A 14,977-nucleotide genomic window follows, 5' to 3' on the forward strand; every position below is an offset into this window, starting at 1 on the left:
TGACAAGATTTTGATGTCTGTTAGCAGGGATTAAGGAAGGCCAATCTTGGAGAGCTACATAAGCATGACAAACAAATAACGAAATAATTAAAACTGTATTGGCAATTAAAATCAATACGTCATATTAAAGCTAAAAGCTAAGACTTCCAAAAACCTTTTTTCCTAACATGTTCATTACCATTAGATTAGATTTTCTTTTCATAATAAAGTCAGATATATAGCCGACCAACTCATAAACCAACTAGCTAAAAACCTATACCCGAAAACTTCCAACTCTCACCAATCCGACCTCAATTTTCAAACCCACAAGCACTCTTTTCTTTACCTTTTTTTTTTCTTTATTTTTCCCTCAAACTCACGTTTGGTTTTTACCAAGCTTTAAAATCCACATAAATATATATATTTTGGTCATCGCTTAGAATCCCATATAAATATAAAAGCAGCTTATTTATATACTAGCTTTCCATTGACTAGCCAACCTCTCCCATCTATCTACTCCTCAAACCCATCATCAACATCTAGGCAAAAAAAAAAAAAAAAAAAAAAAAAGGCCTTTTTGTGTTTTTCACATAGACATATTCACAAACATGAACCACAACAAACAGATTGCTTATGTTTTCGCTCTGTCCCTCTTTTCCACATCACTTGCTGTTCTGGTTATAGTCCTCATCCTCGTCATCGTATGCAAAAAGAAACCGATTGAATCCCATGAAACCCTTCCGGTCAAGGCTTGTGCTCATGTATATCCGTTGACCAACATCGACGCTGCCACCGACGGTTTCAACCGCCTGAGAATCATTGGCGAAGGCCGGCTTGGAACAGTCTACGCCGCCGTAATGGAAGGAGGAACAGCCGGCGGTGGTGAACTTGTAGCGGTTAAACGGATTCATCCTCGGCTTGTCTTGAGCAATGCCGGTTTTGGGTTCTCTACAATACTTAAATCGCTGTCTTTGGCTCAACATCCTAATATAGTACCGATCATAGGTTATTCGGAAGCGCCGGGTGAGAGAATCATAGTTATGGAGCTTGTTGGGATGGTGAGCTTGGACTTCTATTTGCATCAAAACCCAGATGGTGGTTCACTATTGGATTGGACTAAGCGTTTTCGGATCGCGGCCGGAGCGGCGAGAGGGCTCGAGTACTTGCATGAAGGTGTGGCACCAAATATAGTTCATGGTTGTTTGAAGCCTTCAAACATTATGATTGATGTGAAATTTTGTGCTAGGATTTGTGATTATGGTCTATCTTTTATGGCACCTAGAGAGACGAGAGGGCTAGTGGGGTATATGGATGATGAGTATTGGAGTGAAAGAAGGGGTGGTGCTTGCAAGGAAAGCGATGTTTATGGATTTGGTGTGGTTTTGTTGGAGCTTTTGAGTGGTAGGCAATGTGAACAAGGTTTGCTTGTGAAATGGGCATTGCCTTTGATCAAACAAATGAGGTTTGATGAGCTTTTAGACCCTAGACTTGTTGTTCCTTGTGATATTAAACATATTGTTAGGTTGGCTAAAGTTGCTTCCGCTTGTGTTGGTAATTCAAGAAAGAGTAGGCCTTGTATTGGTCAAGTAGTAGCCATTTTGAACACTTTGGAGATCGAGGTATGTTCTTGAGTAATTAAATTTAATATATCGTGAATACATATTAAACTATCTGTACAGTCAGCTTTTGAATGCTAAAACGATAAGAGCAGCGTTCAATGACTAAAGGAAAAGAAATGGGAAATTTTGGTGGGTGAATTTTGGTTTTTTTTCAAGAATTTGTATAAATTTATATATATGTAACAAAGTTTTGAGCTATGTAAATTAAGGAGACATATTTGGTGGATTTGGAGAAAAGGAAGGAACGCTGAAATGGAGAGGTATGGCGGTGGGTTTGTCATGTTGGGGCGGTAGAATTCAATTTTTTGGGGTTCCGTGTTGGACTGGGGATCTTTTTGGTGCTTGAAAGGGACTCAATTTCTTATTTTTATAATTTTCCTTTCAATTCGATTATATATGTTATTGTATTTATTCGTTTTTTGTTTTGTCATTGCCACCTCATTTGACATTTCATCTTTTCTAAATCATTTTACGTATGATTATTGATTTTCTATCATATTTATGTTGGACCCGCTTGTTGTTTTTTTGATAGTAAGAGTAGGACGTCCCTAATTAGTATTAAATTCTTTTCAGTTCTGTCTCTTTATGGCTCTGGAAGGGGTTTATTCCTTTTAAAAATCCTAGAATTTTTTTTTCGAAAAAATAAATAGAATTATCCAATGCAATTACGTAAAAAGTAAAAATATTCATCTTTATCATGTTATCCAACAAATAATTTAATACTAGAGAAGAAAACTCCTAATTGTCAATTTTTATATATATAAATTAAAATGATCATGTTATCCAACAAATAATTTATCCTAGAAAAAAAGAACTCCTAATTGTCAATTTTTATGTATATAAATTATATATATATATATATAAAAAAAAAAAGAAGAAGCCAAGATTCTGGTAGGTCTACCAACCGGGATATGGTGAACAGATTTACTTGTTTCTGTTTTTTCCTTTTTATTTTTTGTTTTTGATATTTACTTGTTGCTGTTATTCTATTTAATTTTTTTCCTTTCATAAGCCAAATCCTTTGCTAATCCCATTAACCAATATATATATATATATATATATATATATATATAAAACAAAAAAAGAAATCTTTTTTTTTTTTTGGTAATAAAAAAAAAAGAAAAAGAAATCCTTAATTTGTTAATCCCAGGCTGCCAGCCTCTCTCTTTGGGCAGATGGCCCAGAATGTTCATGCCCAATATCATCAAACCCAAGCAAATAGTTTATTGGGCCGAGTTGATTATTTTAAAATGAAGACTGGGCACGATCGGTTAAATAAGAAAAGCAATGGTTCTGAGAGATAGCAGTGTCTAACTCATAACTGGTGGCGAGACATAACCAACAGTACAAAACAAAAACTGCAAACATATACAATAAGTTTGCTTTTATTTCTCTTTCAAGGATTTTTTTTTTAATATTTATTTTTCATTTTCCGTATCCCATATTCAAGAAGATTATTATCTTTTAAGAAAGAAGTAGGCTTATTAATTAAATGAGAAATTTGTATGGATGATCAACTTGCTGGTGCTCATTGAGCCTATTCTGATTACTTTTAGTCCAACCTTAAATACAAGCTCATGACCTGGGTTCAGAACTCCACTCAGTTATGTTATGAATATCTTTAAAATATTTATTAAGAAAAGAAATGCTATAAAATATATATATATATATATATATATATATATATGTAGATATGTTTTTAAAAATTTAGTTTAATTTAATTAGTCATTTATTGAGTATGGAAAAAGGGGAGAGTCAAAAAGCTCTTAGTGTAGGAGCATGAAATTTAGAGTTTAGGGCCAAAAATGCATGTGAGTTGTCGGATGGATCGATACGATCATTGTAGATATTTTATGTTTATTCTTTGCCCCCATAGGTGATGCAAGAATCTACGACACTTGATGCTTTAAGCTTAAGGACAATTGCATGGTATAAAAATATATATTGTTAATTCATAAATTAACATAAAACTTTTAGCTTATTATTATTATTATTATTAATTATCTTAGAAGTAGATATTCCATTTTAGGACTTTTACTCGGAGAAACAATAATAAATTAAAAATACCAGCAGTTATTCGCTATAAGTAATTATTTTTTTCAATAATTTTACAAGTATTGAACTATTGTTCGGTATGAAAATTGAGATAATCAATGAATCGTTATAAAAAAAGACTCATAACGATTAATCCTTTCCATTGAGTTAGATCCTGTTTGGGATTGATTTTAGAGGGTTTAGAAGAAAGAAGTGTTTGGTAAAACTGCTTTTAGTCTAATTATTAATAATTTTGACCGTTTCAAAGCTGATTTGAGAAGTAGATTGAGAACTGCTTTCAGAAATTCTGTTTCTTTTATAATTAGGATAAACAATTTTAAATGTTCAAAATATCTTTCATTTATCATAATTTTATCCATAAGCAATTTTATATTTTTTTAACATATAAGTTTAATTATGAATTCAATATAGTTACTAATGAAAATACATTTAAAAAATTTGAATTCAATTTTTATAAAAAAGAAAAAAAAATTATAACATAAATGCATAGAAATTAATTTTTTTTTTCTTCTAAAAATATGTAAACTTATATGCATATTTCAGTAATTGTCAAATTTTACAACAATTAACGTTTGCTTCCTGCATCGTTTTATGGATACCAAATGCTCGGCTTATTCTTTCTTCAGCTGCTCTTTCTTTAACACAGTTAAAGTTAATTCTTTTAAGAGTTACAGCAATACTAAAGTAGTCCTTAGTTAATAAGAAATTAATGATACAAACTATGGTCACCTCAATGTATTAACATTGTTTTTTATTTTTGAAAATATTGGGTTAATTTCATCATCTGGTAAAGTTTATTTAAATTATTCGTTGTAGTTTCAAAAATATTATCAATATTCTTTTAAATTTTAGAAAATTATTAATATTTTTTCTAATGTTTTCATTTACATCCTATAAAATAATATTATTCATATCTTTAATAAAGATGATAGTTGTAATTTTCAAACCATAACAAATTGAGAATATTGTGATTAGAGCAAACTTTAAAGGTGCAAGTGAAATACATCCTTGAATATATATTACCAATGTAACAACATTTGTGAAGAGGAAATTAAGGACGAAATATACGATCGATCATGACAAGCTAACCGACAATTTGAAAAAAAAAAAAAAAAAGTTATAGTCAAAGAGTCATCCCCTATAGCAATTGTTAGGTCATAATAGCCCACTAGGCTTTTGCTATGTATCTTCAGTGTACCGGAGAGGGTGAAGTCAAAGTAATTAAAATGCTATATAAAGAATAAAAAGTATTGACGGGCAAAAAAGTCGTTGAAAATTACTCAATCTTTTCAAACTCGTTTGATTTTTGTGCTCGATGTATATATCCAGGGCCACTTTTATATGTTGTTTACTAATTTGATAAGGACTTGTTACAGAGGGGCCGAATCCGTGTAAATCACGAGTTCGCGTCCCTCAATTTTGATACATCTCAATCATTTTCTGTAGAAGAACGTGCTCCACAAGCCAATTAAGATACACGAATTCTGCCACAATTAACTAACTCCACCTTCCGCAAGGCCATACCACATAAAGAATATTGCACTGTATATCCTTCAAATAATATATATATATATATATATATATATATATATATAGTTTTTCTTTCATAGAGCACCTTGCTCAGCTTTATTACCAGCAATAAGATGAATCTTAACTAAATTTTGTTAGTGATTTCCCAAAAACGTTATAAGGGTTTATTGTCTTTCCGAGGATTTTAATAGTTTACTAGCTTTTAATAAATTTAATATTAGATTTTAAAATTTTAGTTATGGTTATATATATGTATGTACATATAGGGATATTTTACAGTGTGGATTATCTGCATGCGGACTGTATCAAAATTTGATATTCTTTTTTGTTAAAAAATATTGGCTTTATTATATATGCTGTGTACACATACACAGCAAAGCTGATATTTTTTTTCCAAAAAACATCGATTTTTTATGTTATCCTCATGTGAACAGTCCGTAACTATTTTATACATCTATATATATATATATATATATATATAAAACCTTTTACTGAGGCTTTAATATCATATTAAAATTACCATATATCCCAAAAATTATAATTAGCAAGAAACATATATATCAAATTTAGTTTTTAATATCTATAATCATCTTGTAGAGAGTAATATATATGTATATATATATAGATAATAGACACAATGGTGTATCAATGAAGATACTATTTGGAAACCAAAATTGCATTTGCATGCCTTTTTTACTCACCCCAAGTTTTTTTTTTAATTAAAATATATAATGTATATATTATAATTTTTCTCATACCTGGAAAATTTTGAATGAATTTTATCTGAAACACTTGTATTAATGGCAATATATAATAGTTATCTTTACTAGTGTTCTAGATAAAATTTGTTTAGGATTTTCCACAAGAAAGATTCTATATATACATATGTATACAATTAATTTGTATCCAAATCATGATAGATATTTTAATTTTATGATCATTTATTGATCAATTATCAACATAAAATCTACTTAACTTAGATTGTCAAACAGTATCTTTTGTATTGTTTGAAGGCTACAACTATTAATATAAATTTACACTAATTCTCAACATTGAAATGACACTATTTTTATATCTTCATAAAATTGTTTGCTATAAGATTCGGCTGAATGGAACATCCATATATATATATATATATATAGATGTCTAATGGCTATGATAGAAGTCCTTAGTCTAAATTACCAAATTGACTAATTGGTAAATTGCATGGAGACATGTAGTAGAGAAAGAGAGTTTTTTATGGAAATGTGAGAGAGCAAGATAGCAAAAGTTTAGAAGCTGAGGAAGACGACCACTTTTGGAGCTTTTCTATATCGGGAACAACTTGTCAAGTCTCGGAAGACCCTAACCCGTACGTTAAAGTTTTATTTTATATATATATATATATATATATATATGACTAAAGCTTAATGCTGAAGCTTCTTCTTGCGTGGCTTCCTTGAGAAGTTTGTTTATTTGACATATATATATGTCGGCGAGTACGCTACGCCCAATCTACTATATATATGTTTATACGCACCAAAACCTACCAGATCTCTACGCTTTGCAATCACCAACGTGTCACCAAATGTGGGGATCCACGTGTCATAGTTTTTTGGGCTCCAGTGTGACGTTGCTAATCTTCTATGGCAAGCTTGCTAGGAGCGTGTGCGGTAGCACTGTAGGCGATTATAATATATATGGTGCTACTTTGAATCCTTGTTGATTAAGCTAAAAGCGACATGTCTGCATCACGTTCATTCGGTTCACTGCAGATATCATATAATTTATTAATTTATTTAATAATTATTTTAGGCGTTTTGGGCGTCACAATGCTACTGCTGCTGCTTTTTACATTTATCCATTTGAAAACGAATCCAAATTTCATTAAAACATATGCGACGGAAAATAGTACCTATTTATATCTATCACCCTCACATATACATATACCCATTTAAACATCCAAATATATATATATATATATATATTATTATGCAATACTAGGAAGTAAAGATAGAAAAAAAAAATTATATAAATATAATATTTTAATATCTTTTTGGATCTTTAAAAACCACATATTTCTTTTTATTATATCTATTCATATTATATAATTTTTTAAAACTTGATGTAAACAACTTAATTATTGATTAGATTTGTTTTTTTTATTTTTTTAGAGTCTCTTTCAATTATCCATTTTTGCTAGGCTGACAAGATTAACAAATATAAGATATTGTTGCTGGTTGTTGTAAGAATTTTAATAGAGATCTTTTTATTCTTGTTTTATGTATATGCAAAAACAGGAAGAAGAGTAATGTGTGTAAGCAACAAATCTTAAGCCTTTATTGTTTTTATTTCTATTTTTGGATACACAATAGGAGATATAGATTAAGCTTTTATTAAATCTTGATCAACTAGCTAATTAGTTGTAAGGATGAATTAGGGAAGAAATTGGCAAAAAGGTAATAATGATATAATTCTTTTATATAAATATGAGCTATTTTGATGTTTTTTTTTTTTTTTTTTTGGAGGTGGGGGATTTGAATTGGAGAATTTTGCCCAAGAAAATAAGTACTTCTCCATTAGAGTGTCACCAAAAGGGTTAAACAAAAAAGAAAAAAGGATTAATGTGAGCTAATTAATCAAATAGAAGGATTAAAGTTAAAGTAGAAAGAGCGAAACTGTCATCTTCCTCATATTTTTTCCAAGATGTATAATGTTCAAAATATTAATGGATTAATAAGCCCGACAATTATTGTGGTGAGGTGTGACGTAATATGCAAATTTGAAAACAATTTATAAATTAATATATTAGTCCAACTCCAACATTAATAACTGTTAATACGCGGAACATTGTATTGAAAACTCCAACAACCTTCAATTCCCTTCAAAACGTCATTTCAGACATACAAAGACTGTTCGACCAAAAAAATAAATAAATAAAAGAAAAAAAGAAGAAGAAGAAGAAGACATACGCAGACTGAGAGAGAAGACAGAAAACATAGAGATCAGGGTGATTCCTTGCTTAACATGAGAAGTCTACGTGAAGAAAAGGATTAATGGGAATATACATGGAGGTTGGTATATATATTTTAGTTTATTTTATAATTGGGTTATATCGTTCATATTATGCTGGGCAACTGCGTCCTATTATTGTTCCCCATAGAAATAGACAGTATATATATGTATATAGGTACAATTAATTAATTAATATAATGATATGTATATATATATATATATATATACATATAGGTTGGTTCGTATGTATGTGTCTATGAATTTACAGTAGCTTTAAGGACACTCTAGGTTGACACTGCAGCGAGAGCCCCCAACCTCACATCTCAAAGAGGTGAAACGTCCTCAAAAGAATCAGGTTGCCCCTTCTCCACTCTAGCTAGCCCTTTTCACATTAATTAGGTTTCTTATTTGTTTTATCTTTTTAGATAAAATATATGTGATAAAAGAGAGAACACATGACCCCTCCAAATAATAATAAACAATTGGGCAAAACTATAGACTGCATTTTTTCTCTAATACAAACGTATATACACAAGCATAACCAAACTTGACGTCCAAGCAACCTTTTCTATTTGTAGATATTTCATCTCTTACCCTTCTTTTTACAACTTAGCTACCCCTTTTTTCCTCTCTCTCTCTCTCTCTCTCTCTCTCTCTCGCTGAGAAAAACAGATAGTGCCAAGAACTAGGGAAAACACCTATATCAATCATATAGCAAAGAAGAGGAAAAAAGAAAAAAAAAAAAAAAAAAAAGGAAGAAAGAAAAAATAATAAAGTGGGAAAGAATCAAATTCCTGCCCTAACATCAAGAAGAAGGAGAAGGTGGTTATGGAAAACGTGGTATAAAAGTGACAACCAGCTTGCTTTAAAGAGATTTTTTTTTTTTTTTTTTTTTTCCTTCTTTGATGTGGGTATTTTGTCTAGAGTAAGTTTTTAGCATATTTTTGAAGAAGTGGAAGAAATAGGATCAGGAAGAATTCAGCTTTGGGATGAAACTCAAAGCAACACCTGCAGAGAGATGACATGGTGTAATGACTCAGACGACGAAAGGGCTATTCAGATTATCACAACAACCTCAAACGATGCAAGTGTCACGATTTCGCAGACCAAAAATGACGAATTTCGGACCGTAACATGTCCATCTTGTGGTCACCATATAGAGTTCCAAGACCAGGTTTTTGTTAATTTGATTATTTTATGTATTATATATAAGATTATCTTCTTAATTTCTGTCTTCGTAGTTAATTTTGTTAAATCTTCACTACTTTTTTATTTAATGTTTTTTCCGTGGGTGGATTTTTCGGTCTAATTATGTGAAATTACTAGGCGGGAATACATGATTTGCCAGGTCTACCAGCTGGTGTGAAGTTTGATCCGACTGACCAAGAAATTCTTGAACATTTAGAGGCAAAAGTGCTTTCTGATAGAAGAAAACTTCATCCCCTTATAGATGAATTCATACCAACTTTGGAGGGAGAGAATGGAATTTGCTACACTCACCCTGAAAAGCTACCAGGTATTTCTTTTTCTTTCTTTTTTTTTTTTAAATTTTTAAATTTGTGTTTTTGAATTTTGTAATTTTAGGGCTAATTTTCATGAGGCTAGCTAACACTATCTAGAGATTTAAGATGTCCAAACAAAACAAGGTTTAAAGCCGGCTTTGAGAATTGGAGAAAATTAAAGCTGCGAAAGTTTATAACCCATTTTAAAATGATTACCAAGAAGATCATACACTCTTGCTCCTATGATTTGCTTTACCCCCTTTTCTTATTCTCAAAATTTTATGTGAGTGACAACAAAAGAAACACCTGAAATTCAAGAGATTTTTCTTCTTAAAAAACTGAAAAGCTAAATACATATATATATATATTTATTATATATACTTAAAATAGAAATTCAATTCTCTTAGATAACGTCTCTATTCCTAGATGGAGAATTGAAAGAAACATAAAAACCAACATAACCACATGGCTTTGCTTGGCTTTCTTATAACATCTCAATGTGTATTGCCTTTTTTTGGCCATGAATATTTTTCTAACACGTAGAAACATCTTTTTAATATTTCTTCTCTTATATATATATATATATATATATATATACACACATATAGTAAAATTCTTCAATTGATCATTGATCGTCGAATATTAATATTCCAACCTGCCCATGAATTAAAACTAAGGTTATATAAGCCTTGGATATCAAAACACATTGAGATTTTGTTGAATAATATTGGACGCTCAACCATATATCATTAATTATGTGTAAATACGTATGCTTTTATTGTCAATGGAAGCATGACAAGAAATTAAAATGGATTTTCTTACTATTAATTATCATTGCTAGCTGAACTGAAACAACAGCATGCTTATCCTTATAATCAGTACAAAACAAGTATCGAATTAATTTCCATAGTTTTGTAAAAAGAAATTTAAGTGGCTAGATATAAAAAGTAGTACAATATATATATATATATATATATATATATAATTTTGCTAAAAAAAATAAAAAAAAGATGGTGGAGGTGAGGCGCTTATTATAACAAATTTGTATGTGTATATATCTATATATATAGAATGGTAGAAATTATTTGCCACCTCATTCTTTCTTTTATCTCTTAGGAGGAGGAAGTTGGTGGAGATTGACTCAATATGTATATATATTGCTTCTCTCCTACCAGAATTCTGCATTATGTACCACTCTATTTGTTTAGCCAATTTTCTACTTAAAAAATGCCTAAATTCTATAATTAATTAGCTTATCCATACAAGGCAATTTTTTATTTTTTTTAAAAAAAAAGTAACATAAAGACACATCTTTTGAACATTTTGATCATGCAGGAGTAAGCAAAGATGGACAAATTCGCCATTTCTTTCATCGACCATCCAAGGCATACACAACGGGAACAAGGAAAAGGAGAAAGGTTAACACCGATGAAGATGGAAGCGAGACAAGATGGCACAAAACGGGCAAGACGAGGCCGGTATTCCTTGGTGGCGAAGTAAAGGGATTCAAAAAGATCCTAGTCCTATACACCAACTATGGTAGGCAAAGAAAGCCAGAGAAGACAAACTGGGTTATGCACCAATACCATCTTGGCAGCAATGAAGAAGAAAAGGATGGAGAATTGGTAGTTTCAAAGGTTTTCTACCAAACACAGCCTAGACAGTGTGGATCAAGTATCAAAGATTCATTTGAAAAAAGTATCAACATACCAAGTAGTCATCATCATCATCATATACCAAAGAAGGCAAACCTGATGGAATATTATAATCCTCCTCCTCCTCCTCCTCTTAATAATCCTCAAAATTTCATTAATTATGATCATCATCAAATTCAAGGGGTCCATAATAGAGAAAGCCCACCACAGTTGATTCCAAATTTGGTTGTCCAAGGTGATGGGTCTTCGTTTATTCGATTAACCGCAGAAGCAAGCAAAGGAAAGCTTGAGAGAAAACAGTGATGGAATGGAGGAGCTTTTGGTAGGGTATATATGGCAAATGACAATGACTTTTATTGTATATGGTTTGCTGCTGTGTGTTGCTGCGTAACAGTCAAATAAGTTATCAGAAAAATATATTGAGAGGTTTTTTAGAAGGAGAAAAAGTAGAAAAATAAAACTGCAATATTATTGCTGCCAAATTGGAGTGAAGAAGATTAATTTGGACATAACTGTATATCTAACAGTACTGTTCTTGAAGCTTATTATGAGCAGGCAATGTATATATATAAAAATATATATACACACACACATACATATTTATGCATGGCATGGGACAGTGACGTTGTCTTTTAGAAACTGTACGGTTTTTTATATGATTCTTACTGTTGAACATCCATATATATGTTAGAGATTTGATAGGTTTTATAGTGTCATCATTATGTTTATGTGTACCGTGCTCTTTATGACATTTTTGACTGAATAAATATATTGGAAGTGTTCTTGTTGCTGATATGGCCGATTAGGATAATTATACTTGCAAAAACATTTTTATTTAGGCACTATAATAAAATATCCTTTGTATATAATGCGATACACTGTCAGGGAAAAGTTTTCTTCTATAATAACATATGTAGATTTTGTTTTACCCCAGAAAAAAAAAATGTATATATATATATATATATCTTTTGTTCATTTAACAAATCTTGGATACCGACTGGATATTGACATTATTTATTTTGTCTGTTTATTTATCTATGCATTTGCATAACTGTTTACTGTATATTATTATATCAGTAGGTATCCGATGATATAATGATATATAAATTTGGTGTCCAAAAGCATTATTGCGATGTGACTTTCAAATTTTTCGTAACTTGAAAGTTTGATGAAAGATTTGAGGGAACAGAAACGATGTGTTTTGGGGATGATTTGAATTCATGCTTATCTCTTTTGGTCGTGTATCTCATTTTTCGTATTTATGATATTATCTAAATGGTCAAAGCTTTGAAGAATTTGTCTCTATGGATCTCCAAACAGATGCCATGGAAAAATATTCGAACCTCGATACCATTTTAACTTCTACCCAGCTAGTTACAAGAAGCTTGTAGAAGACCGCTGAGAAATACTTGGGCTTCATGCAACCTGTGGAAAAATACTAGTACATTATTTGTCAACCAAGCAACAATTCTGGCTTATTCAAAGTCTACGAGCTTAATTTAATGATAAGAAAGTCAATACAAATTACAAACTTCGTTTAGTCTAACTCTATTTTATATATATATATATATATATTATATATATATATATATAACTATTATCTTATATAGTTTCTCACTCCTGTGAATGTTAAAAGGTCAAGAGAAATATCGTTCAAACGAATATTTATTGAAGATTACTCCAATATAATATATTGATAAGAATGTAAATATTCAACTGTAGAATTTGAGGAGTACTTGAACTCAGAAGCATTATGGAGCACATTATACATGATTGTTTGTTTTAAAAAATAAAATTGATAACAGAATCGAGATAAGAAAAATACATAGGACTAAAATGTTACTTTCAGTACTTAAGTTTGAGTAAAACCTATGATTTTATTAAATTAAATTTTATCTTTGATGACCATTAAATCAGATTAAATATTAGAGATAAATGCATTTAGTACTCTCTATAATCAAACTGTTTCAATTAAGTCTTTTAAAATCAATTTTGAGACATTCATATTTTCTATTTGAAAACTTATTTCAACATATTCCGATTGCGTTAAATTTAAGGGATTCCGTCAAATTGGAATCACGTGCACCTCACATGATATTTTTTATTATTTTTTAAATTTCATTTGTTTACTTTATGGGAGTAAAAAAAAAAACATTTTAGTACCCTTTTAAAGTTACTGAATTTCATTTTGGGTTTCTAAAATCAATTTTTTCACATTGATAAACAATATTATATATTTAATAAAATCTATGAGCCTCAAAAAATTAGATGCTAAAAAAATTTTGAAAATACGATAAAAAGATAAGATAATAAAAACAATTTTGACAGCATCAAAAAAATACCAGATGCTCAAAAAAAATACCAGATGGCAAAAAAAAATTTTGAAAGCATGATAAAAAAATACTAGATATTAAAAAACATTTCGAGAATCTAATAAAGTATCAAATGTTCAAACATCTAGTATTTTTTTACCATATGATTTTTTAATGAACTGGTAATTTTTTTGGCTTTCAAAATTGTTTGAATATCTGAAATTTTAATTAGGCTCTCGGAATTTTTTTGAATATGTGATATTTTTTATTATACTTAAATTTTTTTTTTAACTATTTGGTATTTTTTGGACTCTTAGAATTTTTTTAAATATCTTTTATTTTTTTGAGGCTATCAAAATTTTTTTTACTATCTGGTATTTTTGTCGTGTTCTTAAAAGTTTTTTAGCATTTAATTTTTTTTTTGAGCTCTTAAATTTTTTTAAATATTTAATATTCTTTATCGATGTGAAAAAATTGATTTTATAGATCTAAAATAAAATTCAGTTATTTTGGAGGATACTAAAATATTTTTTTATTTTACTCCTACAAAATAAACAAATGAAATATAAAAAATAAAAATAAAAATTTTTTTAGGGATCACATGCACCATGAAATCCGTTAAATTTAACGCAATTGGACCATATTAAAATAATTTTTTAAATAAAAAATATGAATGTGTTAAAATTGATTTTAGAAAATTCAATTAAAACATTTGTGATTATAAAAAATACTGAAGTGTATTTATCCCTAAATATTATGATTTAAAATTTAAAAATATAGTTTTAATAACGTATTAAAATCTTCTATTCCAACCAAAAACTTAAAAATCAAGATCTCATATAATTTTCATATTATGAACTTTGTTTGAACCTGATTATTACTTTAATTATATCTAACCTTTCAACCTTTAAATCGCCTTACGCAAATTCTTCCAAGGGAATGTCGTGTTAAGGCTTATGTGTACTCTTTCTATGCAATAAATAGTTTATTGTTGTATTTTCTTTCCTCCTAAGTATCTATTTTACGATATAGGAGCTGTTGCCGACTTACCATATTAATTTAACGTCCAACCCTCGTACGCTTAAGAGCTAAGACTTAACTTTAGTTTTAGATATATATACATTTTTTAAACTTCGTTTTTTCGTTTTCCTAGGAAAATTTGGCTAAAATGAAACAGCAGATTCCAGTTGATTAAACTTAAGTAATAATTTTAATATCCAGCCAATTCAAATCCATAATTTATAGGTTCAACATCAAGTAATAATTTTCAAGCTATTCATTTCAACATTATACCTACCAAAAGTTTGAGCTTAGAACTATTCCCTTTAAAG

General features: G+C 29.7%; 2 protein-coding genes across 2 annotated transcripts; both read left to right on the forward strand.

Moving 5' to 3' along the window:
* LOC107411809 (serine/threonine-protein kinase-like protein ACR4) lies at positions 1-2,107 on the forward strand. Its single transcript, XM_060813943.1, has one exon. The coding sequence runs from the start codon at positions 588-590 to the stop codon at positions 1,608-1,610; it is 1,023 nt and encodes a 340-aa protein (XP_060669926.1). The 5' UTR covers positions 1-587; the 3' UTR covers positions 1,611-2,107.
* Positions 2,108-8,637: 6,530 nt separating this feature from the next.
* On the forward strand, positions 8,638-12,127 carry LOC107411970 (NAC domain-containing protein 73). Its single transcript, XM_048471790.2, has 4 exons — positions 8,638-9,017; positions 9,102-9,351; positions 9,504-9,693; positions 11,015-12,127. Exons 2-4 carry the CDS (start codon positions 9,196-9,198, stop codon positions 11,635-11,637), a joined length of 969 nt encoding a protein of 322 aa, XP_048327747.2. The 5' UTR covers positions 8,638-9,017; positions 9,102-9,195; the 3' UTR covers positions 11,638-12,127.
* The last annotated feature ends 2,850 nt before the right edge of the window (positions 12,128-14,977 follow it).

This window comes from Ziziphus jujuba, chromosome 1 (assembly GCF_031755915.1).
Source record: "Ziziphus jujuba cultivar Dongzao chromosome 1, ASM3175591v1".
NCBI classification, from domain to species: domain Eukaryota; kingdom Viridiplantae; phylum Streptophyta; class Magnoliopsida; order Rosales; family Rhamnaceae; genus Ziziphus; species Ziziphus jujuba.

Bases quoted from the DNA above. Each gene is read 5' to 3' on its own strand.
- LOC107411809 (XM_060813943.1), top strand. From the start codon at position 588: ATGAACCACAACAAACAGATTGCTTATGTTTTCGCTCTGTCCCTCTTT.
- LOC107411970 (XM_048471790.2), top strand. From the start codon at position 9,196: ATGACATGGTGTAATGACTCAGACGACGAAAGGGCTATTCAGATTATC. The intron at 9,352-9,503 runs GTTTTTGTTAAT...TGAAATTACTAG, and splicing joins ATATAGAGTTCCAAGACCAG to GCGGGAATACATGATTTGCC. The intron at 9,694-11,014 runs GTATTTCTTTTT...TTGATCATGCAG, and splicing joins TCACCCTGAAAAGCTACCAG to GAGTAAGCAAAGATGGACAA.